Source organism: Macrobrachium nipponense, chromosome 19 (assembly GCF_015104395.2).
Source record: "Macrobrachium nipponense isolate FS-2020 chromosome 19, ASM1510439v2, whole genome shotgun sequence".
In the NCBI taxonomy this organism is placed as follows: Eukaryota; Metazoa; Arthropoda; class Malacostraca; order Decapoda; family Palaemonidae; genus Macrobrachium; species Macrobrachium nipponense.
In genome coordinates this window covers 33,283,187-33,299,093 of record NC_061088.1, presented here as the reverse complement: position 1 = coordinate 33,299,093, position 15,907 = coordinate 33,283,187, and the positions used below count along the sequence as shown (strand labels likewise).

The window sequence follows — 15,907 nt, the reverse complement described above, 5'->3', positions numbered from 1 at the left end:
TTTAATGTACCTCCTTTCATATTCTCTTTATTCCATCTTACTTTCCACCCTCTTCTAAGAATTGATTCATAGGACAACTACGAGTTGTTGTTCTTGTTACACCTTTCGAACTGTCAATTTTCGTTTCAGCGCTGAATGACCCCATAGGTTCTAGTGCTTGACCTGTGGCCCAACTTCTTTGTTTATAAGCAAAGGATTGATCAAGGCCAGTCATTTCGGTATCAATCTGTGCATTCTTGAAAAATCTGTGAGCACTAGATGCACCAAAACCAGGTCCACTTCATTACGAATTTTTTTTTTCTTAATCAATCATTAAAAAGCAAGGAGAACGGCGTTAGGGTAGCAATACATCGCATTCTCGCTTGAACGTTTGAAGTTCCTTGGGGCATAAAATCCCAGAGACATGTAAAGCACTTATTCAAGTTATGCAAAAAAAAAATAAATAAATAAATAAATAAAATAAAATAAAAAAATAAAAGGAAAAAAAATATCAGATTAAAGATAAGCTATCACAATTATTGTTTGTACCAGCACTTAGGATCGCTACAGTACTGACGAAACACATATATGAAAAAAATGTCCAGTCTGTACTGTTACTCATTTGAAAGCAATAAAAGCAAAGCAGATTTATTTATAGTACAGAATTAAATAACACAGGAAGCACATACTTTTAGTTATCTTTGTCTCACATCTGCTATTAATCTAACGCTGCGAAACTTAGTGAATAAGAGAAAAACAGTATTTGATTTGGGAGAAAATAGTCCCTTAACGTGCCATTTACTTGGTTAATATCTGTCCTTAAAGAGACTATATATTTTGTTAATGCGTAGCCTTTACCTACCGAATGAAAGCACCCAGAAAACCATAAAAGAGATCGACTTATGGACTAGAAAAGGGCAGATGTTAAGTCTTCCAAAATTAAACTCTAATGAATCTAGTGAGAAGGAAAATCTTAATGTTTTAGAGAGCGTCATCCCATTTCATAAATGATAAGATGACGCATTAATTAGGTCTTTGGGGAAATAGGGAACAGTCACCGAAAGATCGCTGCTCTTTCAGCAGGGAAACCAATCCATCTCAAAAGATTCACATTTATATTATGAAAAGGTGTTACACTTTTCGAAATATCAGGTCTGTTTAGAAAGTCTAGATATATGATTCCTGAAATCGATTTGTCCTTCTTCTTTTTTTTATTTAAATTGCAGAAAATCATACATCTAGGAATGCTCTCATATCTGTGGCTACGCCGCGTTTTGCTGCGTGATTGGCGGAAGAGTAACCAATAGAATGCCTAGTAAAGTGTTGTTGTTGTCAAGGTTTGTGTATTCAGACCACCATAAGAACTTTGGCTTATTAGAAAAAAATAATGTTTCTTGGACATTTACTAATCGTATAATGATTGAGGTCGTCTTTTCCACTGAATATATTTTATGTATAGATTTTTTTTATTACGATACGACCAGAACTAATTTGTTTATTTTTAGATTATGAATATGAAGATGAATATAAAATGATTAAAGAACATTTTTATATAATTTTAATATTTGAATATTTTTTCCATAGTTTTGCATAGAAATAGAGTCAAATTAATTTCCTGCCAATTTCAATTACAATAGAGGGAACAATGTATGAATTTGTTTAGCAAAAGGAAAAGAGAAACACTTCATTTTTCAGAGTAGACTCATTTCAGAAGGTGCCATATTGAAGCTGTCATCGGCTTAGCTCAACTCATCGCTATTGGTCGTAGTTGAAATTATGAAGTAGTAGACAAGTAGTGTAGTATCTAGTAGACTAGTACTTTAGTAGTTCGTTGCCTAGACAGATTTGCCGGGTCGTTGGTACCCAGTATTAATTCGAAGTGAACGCTCAACATTATTAAACAAACGTCAAAGGTTCTCAGCATTACAAGATGTTGGACGTGTTCTACAGTATTCCGTACTTTGTGTTGGAATTGCCGAAACTGAAATTGAAGAAGCCGTCATGGCTAGTGATGCCGTCTCCTATGGTCGTCTTCAGTTTTGTGCTCCTCTCTTATTTCCTGGTAACTGGAGGTAAGTGGGTTGGCCATATTCTATCCTAATTTATGTTCTCTTGTCTACGGTATGTGGAGGATACTAGCTATGGAATTGATGGCAAGAACATAGGGTTGACAACCGAGTGGACTACCTGGGCCATTCTTGCCCGCTCGTTGACCCACCTTCCAGAAAAAGTACTTTAATGCGTCCTGACCAAAGACAATAAACGAAAGATGGGAAACTGACTATTTATACCATTAAAAAAAACGTCATCCAACCCGTCAGGATGCGCGCCATCTATTGATTATGCCCTCAACTAAAACTCGGCTGTGGCGTAGCGCGGCTTTTTTAAATGTTAAAATTTATTCTTATGCTCCAATAAACTTCTCTTTATAAATTATTGAATACTAAATCGATTAATATTGCTTGTTAACATGATTATAGGGCTCTATCATAGCTTATGACTTATATATTAGGCATTTCTGAATCATTAAATAAAATCCTTCAGTTAATGTAACATTAATTGCTAAGTATCTTTATCTAAAATTGAGAGGGCAGTTAGAATGAACAAAAACTTATTCTCATATTATCTTATTATTTCACCAATATAGATACAGTAATTATTTTCCTTTTTTTGGGCTTGTGCTTATGATTGTATACTGTACATACCTAAGCAACTGTACACAAATGTTCTTGCAAAGAACATAAACAAAGTAAAAGAAATGGCACATGCTTCATTTGCATGCAATAGTCATACAAGTCATGCAAACAAAACATGCATATATCAGAATTTAAATAGCAAACAAAGCATGGGATGATCAAAACCAATAATATGAAATCAAAATGAAAAAGCAGACTTAACTTGCATGCTGATTAGGCAAAAGTTAAGCAATATTTGTTAATAAAACTAAAAAAAGTACAACAACAAAGTAGTAAAAGTAAGGTACCCTTTTATAACAAATGCAATGCTGTTAAGTATATCTTAGTTTTACCAGACCACTGAGCTGATTAACAGCTCTCCTAGGGCTGGCCCGAAGGATTAGATATTTTTACGTGGCTAGGAACCAATTGGTTACCTAGCAACGGGACCTACAGCTTATTGTGGGATCCGAACCACACTATATCGAGAAATGAACTTCTATCACCAGAAATAAATTTCTCTGATTCCGCGTTGACCGAGCCGGGAATCGAACCTGGGACCACCGGATTGGCAGCCCAGCTCGAAAACCACTCGTCCAGCGTGGAACTAATGCAATGCTGTATTTTACAGAATACTGTATAAGCAAAAATCTAGGTTTAACTTAATTTCCATAAAAAGCAAATAAAAATTGAAATCACAAATCAAATAGGAAACAAACCTATTTATAACAATTTATTAAAATCTCATAGCCCAATTGTGGGAGTTCTCAAAAATGCATATTCAATTGGCACCCTTTTATGAAGGTAATGTAAACAACACTTCTGCCTGGTATTTTCTAGTAAAATGCCATTTCTGCAAGAAGCATGCACATTCCTAAAAAAAGAAAAAAAAGAACAATTATTCTAATTGACTTGAACCATGTTTCTTTTTGCATCATGTACAGTACAAGCAAATATCATAGTTGTTCCGACACGGCATACAAACCTTCGGTCCTTTTACAATAGGAAGGTACTAGCGGCAGCTGGATAGGTCGTAAGCTTTCGAACAAGGGGTTCGGTAGTTAACTGCTTGTCCGACAGGCGCGCTTAAGGCCCAAAAGCGCGACTGGGAGGTAAACAAATAACTTTTGCTTTCGGCCTCACAGCGAGTAGACGTGTGTGTTCGACGCTCTCTGCCCGCTTCTCGTCGTTTGCTTTCCTTGAGTATATGGTTGTGTTTGTGTATGAAAGAATCATTGTAAGTACGATCATTTCTCTTTATTCATTTAATTGTGATTTATTGGTCAATCATGGAATCTCCTCGCCTCGCTACCCCACGGAGACTATGCCCGGGTACCGAAGGGCGTAAATGCGGAAAGTTCCGCTCATTCCCGGAAATTGACCCACATATTTTGTGCGCTCGGTGTCGGGGGCGCGAAGGCACCCGAGCCGAGCCCTGTGAAGTGTGTAATAATTGGTCGGAGGCGCAGTGGACTTTGTATGGGGGCGGGAAGAAGCGAGAGGCCTGCAAAGGAGTCGTCGGAAAGCTCTCCCGCGACTCCTTTGGTTACGGACACTTCGTCTCTTTCCTGCCGCCTGCTCAGCTTCCACGTTTGGTGCCTTCCCCTTCGGGGGGGGGTTTCTGGGTCCTTCTCCTCACCTGACTTGTCGAGAGTGGAGGAGGGCGCAAGATACCCTGACGTCGAGTTGTACTCTGGGTCCTCTATCCGTTCGTCTTCGCGAGAGCGGATAGAGGATCCTGCTAATCACCCGACTTTTGCTTCCTCAGGTGCGGTTGCCGCGAAGGACGACCTCGGACAGGTGTGGGCATCGTTGGGGCTGCAGGGCGTGCCGAGTGTCCAGGGGCTGCTCTATCATCTCGCTGGCTCAGTGGCGGTCACCCATGCGACGGTTACGACCACCACCACGACCCTTACAACACCTGGCTACGCTTCACCTCCTCACCTGGTGTACACCCCGCACGCGGTCTCTGTAATACCTACTACATCGGTGCAGGGGCCAGTCGCCGTACCACGGGGGAGTGTGATGCCGCCAACTGGGGTTGGCCGTGCTGCCGCGACCGGACTTCGTGTGCCCGAAGAGCTCGCCCCTGGACCTCCCACCAGTACCAAGGATGTCTGTTCCGCTGGTCCGTCCAACTGGACAGCCTGCCGTACCTGCCGTACCTGCCCAGCCGCCGTTCACGGACGTGACGTGATGACCACTGATGCCGTTACTGTACCTGCTCCTGCCGTCTCTACTGCTGTTCCTGTGATGCCTGCACCTGCTGACGTTGTTCCTGTTCCTGGCCCCGCTGCTCCCGATGCTGATCTGTTCGGACAGGTGCGTCCGGGCCCTGTTGCTTCGGCAACAGCAGCCCCGGCTCCGCTCTGGATGTCAGATCTGACGTCGGTCCTGAGGAGGTTGACGAAGAAGAAGAAGAAGAGGTGTCGTCGTCGTCTTCATCGTCTTCTTCGTCGTCGTCGTCGTCTGCCGCCTCTTCCCCTTCTTCGTCTAAGGCTCCCCGCCGAAGAAGAAGAAGGTCGTCTCCCCCCCCCTAAGAAGTCTCCTTCGGGAACTTCTAAGGGCCCGTCTCGCTCTGGTGAGACGGGGGGTTCTTCCGCTGGTCACCCTGCTCCTTCGGGGGCAGGACCCGTCTCTTCTTCCGCGAGGAAGAAGACTACGGGGACCAGAGGAGTGCCGGCTAACACCGGCACTTCCTCACCTGCTGGTAGTGGTTAGGCCGACGGCAGCAGGATCCGTCTCGGCCTCTCGTTCGCGAGAGGTATCGAGTGTACGGTCGCCTAACAGCGACCGTGCAGCCAGGAACCAGACCTCTGAGTCCGCTCAGCGTCAGGTTCACGGCACGGAGCGGAAGACTGGTGACAGCCGCTCACGCGACTCTCACCAGACCAGCTCTCGCGGCGAGCAGCTGGCTACCCGGGCGGACGTGACGGTCCATGACCGGCCACGGACTGAGGCTGGGAAGAGGTCCCCCCGTTCGCCGGCACCAGCCACGGCTGGTACCAGCGAACTGACGCGCCGTGAGGACACGCACCGGTCTCACCGTGACAGTAGAGCTCGCCGGTCGCCTGACCGTCACTCGCACAGAGAGCGATCGGGTACGGCGACCGGCACCAGCTCTTCTGACACACGAGACCGGAGGGGGACGCTGTTCTCGGTCCAGCCGTTCTCCACAGCGAGACGGCTCGACTAGGTCTGCAGCTCGATCGCCACCGCGGGTTGACGATCGCCTGCAGTCTTCCAAGCCCGCTGGTTCTGCCAGCGAGCGAGGAGGGAGCGTCAGGTCTGCTAATGATCGTGAGGGGTGCGCCCCTCAGGATCCCACCACGTCGTCGTACGTACCAGGCACGGTTCTCGGACCAGCCAGGTCGTACGCACAAGTGGTTGGAGCAGACCGAGAGGGGTCTGTCGCTGTTCCTCCCCTTGAGGGAGGAGGCTCTCGAGAGATGCTCCTGTTTGAAGGACTGGATGGTCCGACTCCGCAGGACGCAGTCACTCCTGAGATCCAGAGGAACTTTGCCGAGGTTATTGCGCTGATTCGTCAGCACAACGACCTCGGGGAAGGATCGCCGCTCCCACCATCCGAGCCCACGTCTCGGCTCGAGTCGTTCTGGGGCCTGAAGAGGGAACCCAGACCGACGGTGGGTTTGCCGCGTTCCGAGCTTGCCGACTCAGTGCTGGACCAGGTTGAATCGCTTGTTTCCGGACAAGACGGTTCGCTCAAGGCTAGCAGGTCGAGCAAGCTGCTTCCACCTCCTCTGCTGCGACAGCGGCGGTTTTACGTGCCATCTGAAGACCCGATGCCGCCCAAACAGGTGAACCCGGAGTTAGCCAGGCTGACTCCGGGTGTGTCTCTGCAGCAGCTCCTGTCCGAGAACCTATGGTTGAACCTATGGTTCTCGCAGCAAGAGGCACTCGGCCTGGAATCTACCGCCATGGCAGCTTTCCAGGCCGTCGCCTGGCTAGATCTGTGGTCCCTCACAGTATCTAAGGTCGCAGCCAACTCCGGGTGAATTTCTCCTGAAGATGGCTCGGCCTTTAGGAGACTTTGCCAGTCTGGAGGAAGAGCCATCTCCTTCCTTGCCCACCAGACGGTGAACCTGTGGGCCAACCTGGTTCTCCGACGAAGGGACGCCGTCCTTAATCGGGTTTCCAGGGCGGCCGGGCGTGAAGCGGCGTTGGGACTTCGCAACGGACCTTTACGGAGTTCCACGTCTCTCTTTCCAAGAGAGATGGTGGACGCTGCGGTGGACAGACGGCGCACTGACGACAGTGACCGTCTGGTACACCAGGCAGTCTCGAAGGCTTCTGGGCAGCCTCGGACTGCGGCCAACTCTAAGAGCTCGGCTAGCGCTTCCTCGGTGGCCAAGACGGTAGCTGCGTCGAAGCCCCGGAGAAAGACTCTGTCTTCTTCGACTTCTAACAAGGGGAGCCGTAACCAGCCCTCCTCCCAGCCCTCCTCCTCCCGTGGAGGCTCTGGGAAGAAGTCGAAGAAAGGGGGGAAACGCTAGGGACGGCGTTCCCCCTCACCTGCTGCCGGAAGTGGGGGGGTGCCTGGCCAGCCATTGGGCAACTTGGCAGCGCTACGGCACCGAGACCTTGGATTGTAAGATGTCCTTCGGGACGGATATCTATTACCCTTCGAATCTCGGCCACCCCCCACCTCCAACCCGGTCCAACAGCAGTCGTACGTTCCAGGGTCATCGAAGGACGTAGCACTGAGACAGGAGATCAAGACCATGCTGAGCAAGAGAGCTGTAGAAATTGTCACGGATCAGTCACCGGGCTTCTACAGTCGACTCTTCCTGGTGGAAAAGTCTACGGGAGGCTGGCGCCCGGTGATAGATCTCTCTCCCCTGAACCGGGTTGTTCGCCAGACCCGGTTCACGAGGGAGACGGCACGCTCAGTGCTCGACTCCATCAGGGAGAACGATTTCATGCTTTCGGTGGACTTGAAGGATACGTATTTCCAATACCCATTCATCAGTCCTCCAGAAAGTACCTCCGCTTCATCCTCGACGGGACGGTGTACCAATTCAGGGCACTTTGCTTCGGTCTCTCAACCGCCCCACAGGTGTTCACGCAAAAAGAGTGTTCACTCTGGTGCCTGCTTGGGCCCATTCGCACGGGATACGTCTGACGAGGTATCCTCGACGATTGGTTAGTCCTGGCGAGCTCCCGCTCGCAGTTGATACAGGACAGGGATCTGATGCTCGAGTTCTGTCGCGATCTGGGGATCGTTGTGAACTTCGAAAAGTCCAATCTCGAGCCCAAGCAGAGGATGAAGTATCTGGGTATGCTGATCGACACGGTAGCAGATTCAAGGAGGCAGCCAACCAGTTCCTGTCTCGACAGGAGCAGGTAGCTCAGCGGTGGCAAGTCGTGATCGGACACCTGTCGTCACTCGAGAAGTTAGTCCCTCACGGGCGTCTTCACCTGCGGTCTCTTCAGTGGAGGCTAAAGGAGAGTTGGTCGCAGGCGACGGATCCCCAACGCTTTCCAATGTCACTGACACCGGAAATAAGGCAGGATCTAGCCTGGTGCTGGACGACAGGAACCTCTTAAGAGGAGTGCCTCTGCGCATTCCCCCCCCGACATGCAGCTGTCCTCAGACGCATCGACCGAGGGATGGGGCACACACCTGGAGGAGTTGCTGACTTCAGGAGTGTGGGACGAGAACGACAAGCACCTTCACATCAATGTACTGGAACTCAAGGTAGCGTTCCTCGCTCTCCAAGAGTTCCAGTACCGCTTGGTGAGACACTCAGTGGCGTTGATGTGCGACAACACCACGCTAGTGGCCTACGTCAACAGACAGGGGGGGGGCTAGTGTCTCTCCCGTGTACCAGTTGACTCGGCAGGTGCACGAGTGGGCCGAGGCACACTCAATAGAGCTGTCGGCACGCTACATTCCAGAGAAAAGGAAGGTAGTAGCAGACACGCTCAGCCGTCGGGATCAGGTGATAGGGACCGAATGGTCTCTACACCAGGACGTGGTGGAAAGGAAAAGGATCTTCGACCTATGGGGGCAACCAGTCGTTGGATCTGTTCGCCAACCGGCACAACAGGAAGCTCCAGGTGTTCTTCTCGGCCGTGCCGGACCCATGGGCAGCTGCAGAGGACGCTCTTCAACACCCGTGGGACAACCTCTTCGCCTATGCCTTTCCCCCGTTCAGCCTGATTCGCAAGGTGATCAGTCGAGCACTGGTCACCCCGAATCTCAGGATGATCCTGGTGGCTCCCAAATGGCCACAGGCCATTTGGTATACCGGACTGCTGGCTCTTCTCGCAGGAGAACCGAGAGAGATTCCCCCTTGGCACAACCTTCTCGCCCAGCCACACGTCGAGCGGTACCACCGAGCAGTCCAGTCCCTACGTCTTCACGGCTGGCTGTTATCCACCATCTCTTGCGAACGAGACTTTTTCTCGTAGCACAGCAACAGAGATGGCTGGAAACGTCCGTCAGTCCTCTGCAGCTGTGTACCAGGGGAAGTCGGCCGTCTTCTGTGGTGTGTCGTAGACGGGGTCTATCTCCTCTCAGAGCCTCTCTTCAGCAGGTAGCGGATTTCCGTTTTCTCGTTTTTCTTCAGCCGAGAGAAGCTCCTCTCAGTCTCCACAGTCAAAGGATACAGAGCCGCCTTGGCGCTACGTCCTGAAAACTGAGGGGATTGGACATCTCGAACTCGTTCGAGATCTCCTTGCTCATGAGGAGCTTCGAAAGGTCTTGCCCACCCAGGAACTCAGGCTCCCTGCGTGGGATCTGACCACTCTTCTTGCTGGCCCTGGCATCGGCGAAGAGAGTAGGGAACTTCATGGTCTTTCCATGATGTACGACATTCCAGGGGATGGGGATCGGTGACGCTCGATTCGTCCCGAACTTCGTTGCGAAGACTCAGAAACCGTCGATCCCTGACGACAGGTTCGAGTCGTTTCACGATCCCTCCCTAATGGACTTCACCGATAATGATGCGGATGAGATGCTGCTTTGTCCTGGGAGGGCGCTAAGACGCTATCTGAAGAGAACTCGATACCTCAGGCCTGAGTATCGACGCCTCTTCGTTAGCACCGGGGTAACCAAGAAAGGAGTATCCAAGAACACTCTTTCATTCCGACTGCGTGAGGTCATCAGAAGGGCGTATGAGGCTGATGGTAGTGACGACATCCGTACGTCCCGTCCGAGAGCTCACGAAGTCAGAAGTATTGGCCCCCCGTTGGCGTTTCGTAAGAACTTCTCCGTGGCGCAGGTACTGAAGGCAGGGGTCTGGTCTAACCAGACTACCTTTACGGCCTTCTACCTTCGGGATATTGCCCACAGGTCCTTGGATACCTTTCCTTGGGACCCGTGGTGGCTGCTCAACAAGTTGTGTAGCAAACCCAGACCCTCGCAGGCTGAAACAGCATCGAGTCCTGGTGTGACTGTGTGGATGGATGTGGAATGAGTGAGTGACTGGCTCCCTCTTCCCGTCTTTTCCTCCTCCTCTACCTATGGGCAGAGGGCCACGGTCGTCACTACGTTGGATGAGGACGAGATGCAGGTGAGCTATATGACAGAGCCCCATCCTATCCCTTTCACTAGGGATGGGAGCAGAATATCCACCACTTCCTCCTACAAGGGGGGGGAAGTGGATGCCTACAGGAGTCAAATCCATGACTTTATATTTGCTCCTGTACAGGAACAAGTTCTTACATTGCTGGTACGAAGAGATACGCTTGCCTCTCTCTTAGTACTCGGTCCAGAGGTCTGACCATTGATCCTGCGGTGCACACCCCGATCAATCGGACAGAGGCTTGGATCCCTCCCTCGCTCTTACGACCAGGGAGGCTTCCAAGGTTGGGCGAACACCAGTCTGTTCACAAAAGACTCAGATTCCACCCACCAAGAAGTGAGTCTTCCTATTGTAAAAGGACCGAAGGTTTGTATGCCGTGTCGGAACAAATGACAATTTGTCCAAAATTGCATTTTTCCTAACTATACAAACCTGAGGTCCTTTTACACATAGCCCCACCTCATGCCACCCCTCACTCTGCAGTTTTTGCTTGGGCCAAAAGCAAAAGTGATTTGTTTACCTCCCAGTCGCGCGTTGCGCGCGCTGTCGGACAAGCAGTTAACTACCGAACCCCTTGTTCAAAGAAAGCTTACGACCTATCCAGCTGCCGCTAGTACCTTCCTATTATAAAAGGACCTCAGGTTTGTATAGTTAGGAAAAATGCAATTTTGGACAAATTGTCATGTTTTCACAACTTGTTTTGCCAATTTATTACTACTGTATTACTGCGTACATTTGCTGCCAAATGGTAAATTTACTTTGGAATACTATGTGGGGTGTTGGTACCAATTACAAGTTTTATTGTAGTGTCTTACCGAACAATTATAGAGCCGTGATTTCCACGAGCGGCAGGATACTAAATTCAAATTTAGCGCGTCGGCGTCGCCAACACTGGTGGTGATGACGTCATCTCCCTCCACTCGCTGGGGAGAACCAGGTACAACTGCCCAGGTGAATCAATTCTTTTTCCTGCCGGCCGTCCGTCGTGAACATCGGTGGTCGGTGCGGTTGGATGACTTTGCTTCGCTTTTTTTCTGGTGGAATTGATCTTCGGAATTGGTGAAGTACTCTTTTTTGGCGTTGTTGTTATTTTGCTTTTTATTTAGGCGTTGCCATGTCGGATTCTAGTCCGTCGGGAGTTAGGTTTTGCATCTCAGGATGTAAAACTAGATTATCCAAGTTAGAATATGATTCTCACACTAAATGTGTTAAGTGTAGGGGACAGGTTTGTTCAGCAGATCGAACATGTAACGAGTGTAGTGATTGGACTGATTCTCAATGGAAGTTTTTTAGTTCATACTCGGAGAAATTAGCTAAAGACAGAATTAGAAAAGCAGCGCTTAGGGAGAAAGTAGACTTGAGCTCTGCTTCGTCTTGCGATGCATCTGTTCCTTCTGTTTCTCCTCAAATTGTTATGTCTCCTTTAACTACACCTCCTATTCCTCCTACTAATCCCACTTCTCCGGCTTCCCGTGTAGTTTCTTCCGACACCATTGCCAGTCTGGAATCGAGGTTAGATCAGAAATTTTCGGTACTAGCGAATACGGTTTTGCAACTTGGTAATTCAGTTAAGACGTTTTTGGAGAAAGCGGCCTCAGGTAAGAGTGTAGTTGAGGGTGCGTCTGTCTGTCCTGACACGTCTCCTAGACAAAAGGTCACTGTCCAGCTCCCCCGCACCGGGGAGAAGACATACCGGAAGTCCAAGGGAGTCGATCTGGGATTTGCCCACAGACAGGCGCCTCTCTTGTTGAGCCTGTTGCGCATCAACAGGGCTCGGTTAAGCGTTGGAAAGGTGTTGCGGTCAGACGCCTTTCGAAATGATTCAAGCGATTCGTCTCCGGTCGCGCGGCGCTCTTGGCGAGATTCGACCCGTTTGCGCGTCCCTTAAAGAGGCGTTCAGGCGCCGATTCTTCGCCTCCTCCAGTCAAGCGGTATAAGGAGCCTGAGAGTAGGGTTTGCGCCGCGGCCGTTAGCGGCTCGTTCGTCGCCTCAATAATGTGCCTTTTCGGCTCCATCTACTAGTAGAGATTGTGGTTTTAGCGCTGTAGCTAGCAGTTCTAAGGGTGTTTCTTTAGGCGCTTTTTCTGTCTGTTACGTCTGATGCGCCTGTTTCGCCTCGAATTTCGGCGGCGGCTCCGAGCGAGGCGCAAGTAGTTTTTTCCGCCTCCTGCTGAACATTTAGGCTCTTCCAAGCCTTCGTTAAACTGTTTTTGATTGCGTCTCTGGCGCCTTGCGCAAGCAGTTAGAGATGTTAACCAACTGGATGAATGAGTCCAAGGGTGGTTCGAAACCTTCAGAAATCGGTTGTAGTTCCGTCTACTTCTTCGGCGGTATCGGAGAATGGAAGAAGAAGTAGAGGAGGAGGATTCACATCACCTCTCGTGTTATTCACGTCTCCTTAGATTTCTTCTGGTATCTTATCCAGATTATTTTGAGAAAAGCGGCTCCGCGCTCCCCAACTTCGACTTTTTTGATGAGGAGGAAAACTTCAGACCCTCTCCTCCCAAAACTTGTTCTATCTAAAGCGGTTAGACATTCGTTGAAAGAGACGGAGAAATGGATGTCTATGAAAAGAGACTTAGGGAAGGCTCTTTTTGCTTACCCTCCCTCTAAGTTGCTTCGTAAGAGGTATAGGTTTATGTAACTGGGAAGCTCCTTCTCTCGGGAGTTTCTGCCTCCTCCCAGGGAGACTTCTCCAGTTTAATCGACTCCTCTAGAAGATCTGCTTTCGCCGCAGCGAAAGTTTTCTTTACAGCGCTGAGTGGACCACGTTGTAAAAGAATCAATTTAAACTTTTGGAAGTCTTTAGCTTCCTTGATTGGACTATTGGCGCTTTAGCGGCCAAGATCGAAGACTGTCCTTCTCTTTCCCAGGAGTTAGCGGAGGATTGGATTGGTGTTCTGTCTGTGCGGACAAATTCCATTAGGGATGGATGTGATGAGTTAGCTTCGCTCATCGCCTTGGTACCTAAGAAAAGGCAACTTTGGTGCTCCTTTGCTTCTAAAAGGGTTACGTCCCAACAGAAGTCTGCTCTTGTTTGCTCCTTTTGTGAAAGATAACCTCTTTCCAGAACGATGTAGTGTTGTTCAATTTCGTCTGCGCTAGATAAGAAATCTACTTCGGATTTACTGGCCACAGTCTACTAAGAGACCTAAAGCTCCTGTGGAGACTGTTCCTTCGGTTTCTCCTCTGGCCCAAGCGCCTTTTCGAGGGAGAAAACCCAAGCGCTTCTTTCGGCCGAAATCGAATTTGCGACCTCAGTCTAAGGCCTCGGCCAAGGTTAACAAACCTTCCAAATGAAAGCTCGGTTCTTCATGCACAGTGGGAGCCAGGCTGGCTCTGTTTTGGGAGGAATGGGAAAACAGAGGAGCAGAAGCCTGGGTAGTGCAAGTACTCAAGTTCGGCTATCGTATTCCTCTCGTTTTCACCTCCCTCGCTCTCACCTGTGCCAATTCCATTCCAGGCATACTCTCCGGGCTCAGACAAATTTTTGGCGCTAGCCGCAGAAGTGGAAGCGCTTGTTCTCAAAGAAGCGATAGAACAGATAGAAGGGGATTTTCCTCCAGGCTTTTTACAATCGCCTTTTTGTAGTCCCAAGTCATCAGGGGGCTGGAGGAGGCCGGTTTTGGATGTGAGCGCCCTGAACTTGCATGTCCAGAAAACAAAATTTCATATGGAGACCACTCGGTCGGTTGGAGTCCATCAGACAGGGGGATTGATGGTCTCTCTGGACATGCAAGACGCTTATTTTCACATTCCGATACATCGCGAATCTCGGAAGTACCTGAGGTTCATGTTCGAAGGCAAGGTGTTTCAATTTCGGGCGCTTTGCTTCGGACTAGCGACCGCTCCTCAAGTTTTCACCAGGGTTCTATCCCCGATAGGAAGCTGGCTACACATATTAGGAGTAAGAATCTCCCTCTATCTGGACGATTGGCTTCTCCCGGTCGGAATCAGAGAGTCGGTGCATGAAGGACCTTGGAACAACTCTGGATCTTGCCAGAAAGTTAGGAATTCTGGTCAACAAACAGAAGTCCCAGTTGGTTCCATCTCAGAGCATCTTTATTTGGGGATGATTCTGAATGCTCAAGTTTTTCGGGCTTTTCTGTCCCCGAAGAGGGTTCAAGGCTGTCTGGAGACAGTTCAGGAGTTCTTGGACAAAAAGGTAAGTTCTGCCAATCAGTGGATGAGGCTCCTGGGCAAATTGACGTCAGTGGAGAAATTTGTGACGTTGGGGAAGACTGCACATGAGACCTCTGCAGTTTTTCTGAGAGCCTCTTGGTGCGGGAAGACAAACCAGAACTCGATTACCTTTCCTGTCACAGATCAAATAAAAGAGGACCTAAGGTGGTGGCTCTCTCGAGCAAGGTTGGAAGAAGGGTTAGATTTACGACCCATCTCCCGAACCTACAGTTCTTTTCCGACGCATCGGACACAGGTTGGGGAGCCCTACTGGGAAATCAACGGACTTCAGGAGCTTGGTCGGAGAAGGAGAAGAAGTTCCACATAAATGTAAAGGAACTGTTAGCAATTTTCTTAGGGCTCAGACAGTTTCGGAGCTTAGTAGAAGGCCGAGTAGTGGCAGTGCATTCCGACAACTCCACGGCTCTCTCGTACGTGCGGAAACAGGGGGGGACTCAGTCTTTCTCTCTGTACGAAGTAGCCAAGGATCTCCTCCTGTGGTCAAACGAAGCGAAGGTTCAGCTAGTCCCGAGATTTGTTCCGGGAAAGATGAACGTCCTGGCGGACGAGTTAAGTCGTCAACAGCAAGTGTTACCTCTGGAGTGGACTTTGGACAACAAGATTTGTCAGAAACTTTGGCGCCTTTGGGGACGACCGTCAATAGACCTGTTCGCGACATCGAGGAACAACCGTCTTCCTCTCTTTTGTTCTCCAGTCCCAGATCCTCTAGCTGCGGTCGGTGGACGCAATGCTGTTGGATTGGTCGGGTCTGGAAGCTTATGCATTCCCTCCGTTCGGTCTAATAAGAGAGGTGCTGAACAAGTTCATGTCGCACAGCAATGTAACGCTAACGTTAATCGCTCCCTTTGGCCCAGGAAAGAGTGGTTCCCGGACCTTCTCCAGTTGTTAGTAGACTTCCCCAGACTTCTTCCTCCAGAGAAGTGGCTTCTCAAACAACCTCACTTCAAGAGGTTCCACCAAAACTTGTCCGCTCTAGCTCTGACAGGGTTCAGACTGTCCGGAATCTTGTCAGAGCGGAAAGGATTTTCAAGAAGAGCTGCAGAAGCTATCGCTAGTTGTAGGAGAGAGTCTTCTAACAAACTCTATCAAGGGAAGTGGAGAATCTTCAGAGAGTGGTGTAGAAGTGCTAAAGTCTCTACTTCTTGAGACCTCTTTAACAGAAATAGCAGATTTTCTTCTATTTCTTAGGAACTCTAAGAAACTGGCTCCTTCGACGATCAGAGGATATAGAGCCATGCTCTCTTCGGTTTTTCGACATCGAGTTTGGATATTTCCTCCAATTCAGATCTGTCGGACCTCATTAGGTCTTTCGAAACCACTAAGCTCCCGCAAGATACAGTGGCTTGGAACTTAGATGTGTGCTTAAGTTCCTCATGGGGCCACCGTTTGAGCCTTTGAAGTCGGCTTCACTCAGGAACTTGACTAAGAAGGCACTCTTTCTTATGCACTAGCTTCTGCTAAGCGTGTCAGCGAATTGCACGCTATAGACAAAAGAGTCGG

The 15,907-nt window shown here is 49.2% G+C and overlaps 1 protein-coding gene across 1 annotated transcript in view; it reads left to right on the top strand.

The window, feature by feature from the left end:
* Nucleotides 1–1,769: 1,769 nt before the first annotated feature.
* Nucleotides 1,770–15,907, top strand: part of LOC135215803 (oligosaccharyltransferase complex subunit ostc-B-like) — a 44,495-nt gene continuing 30,357 nt past the window's right edge. Inside the window, exon 1 of the mRNA XM_064250757.1 lies at nucleotides 1,770–2,051. Within this exon, the coding sequence (XP_064106827.1) occupies nucleotides 1,910–2,051 (142 nt within the window). The 5' untranslated portion in view covers nucleotides 1,770–1,909. The remainder of the gene's footprint in view (nucleotides 2,052–15,907) is intronic.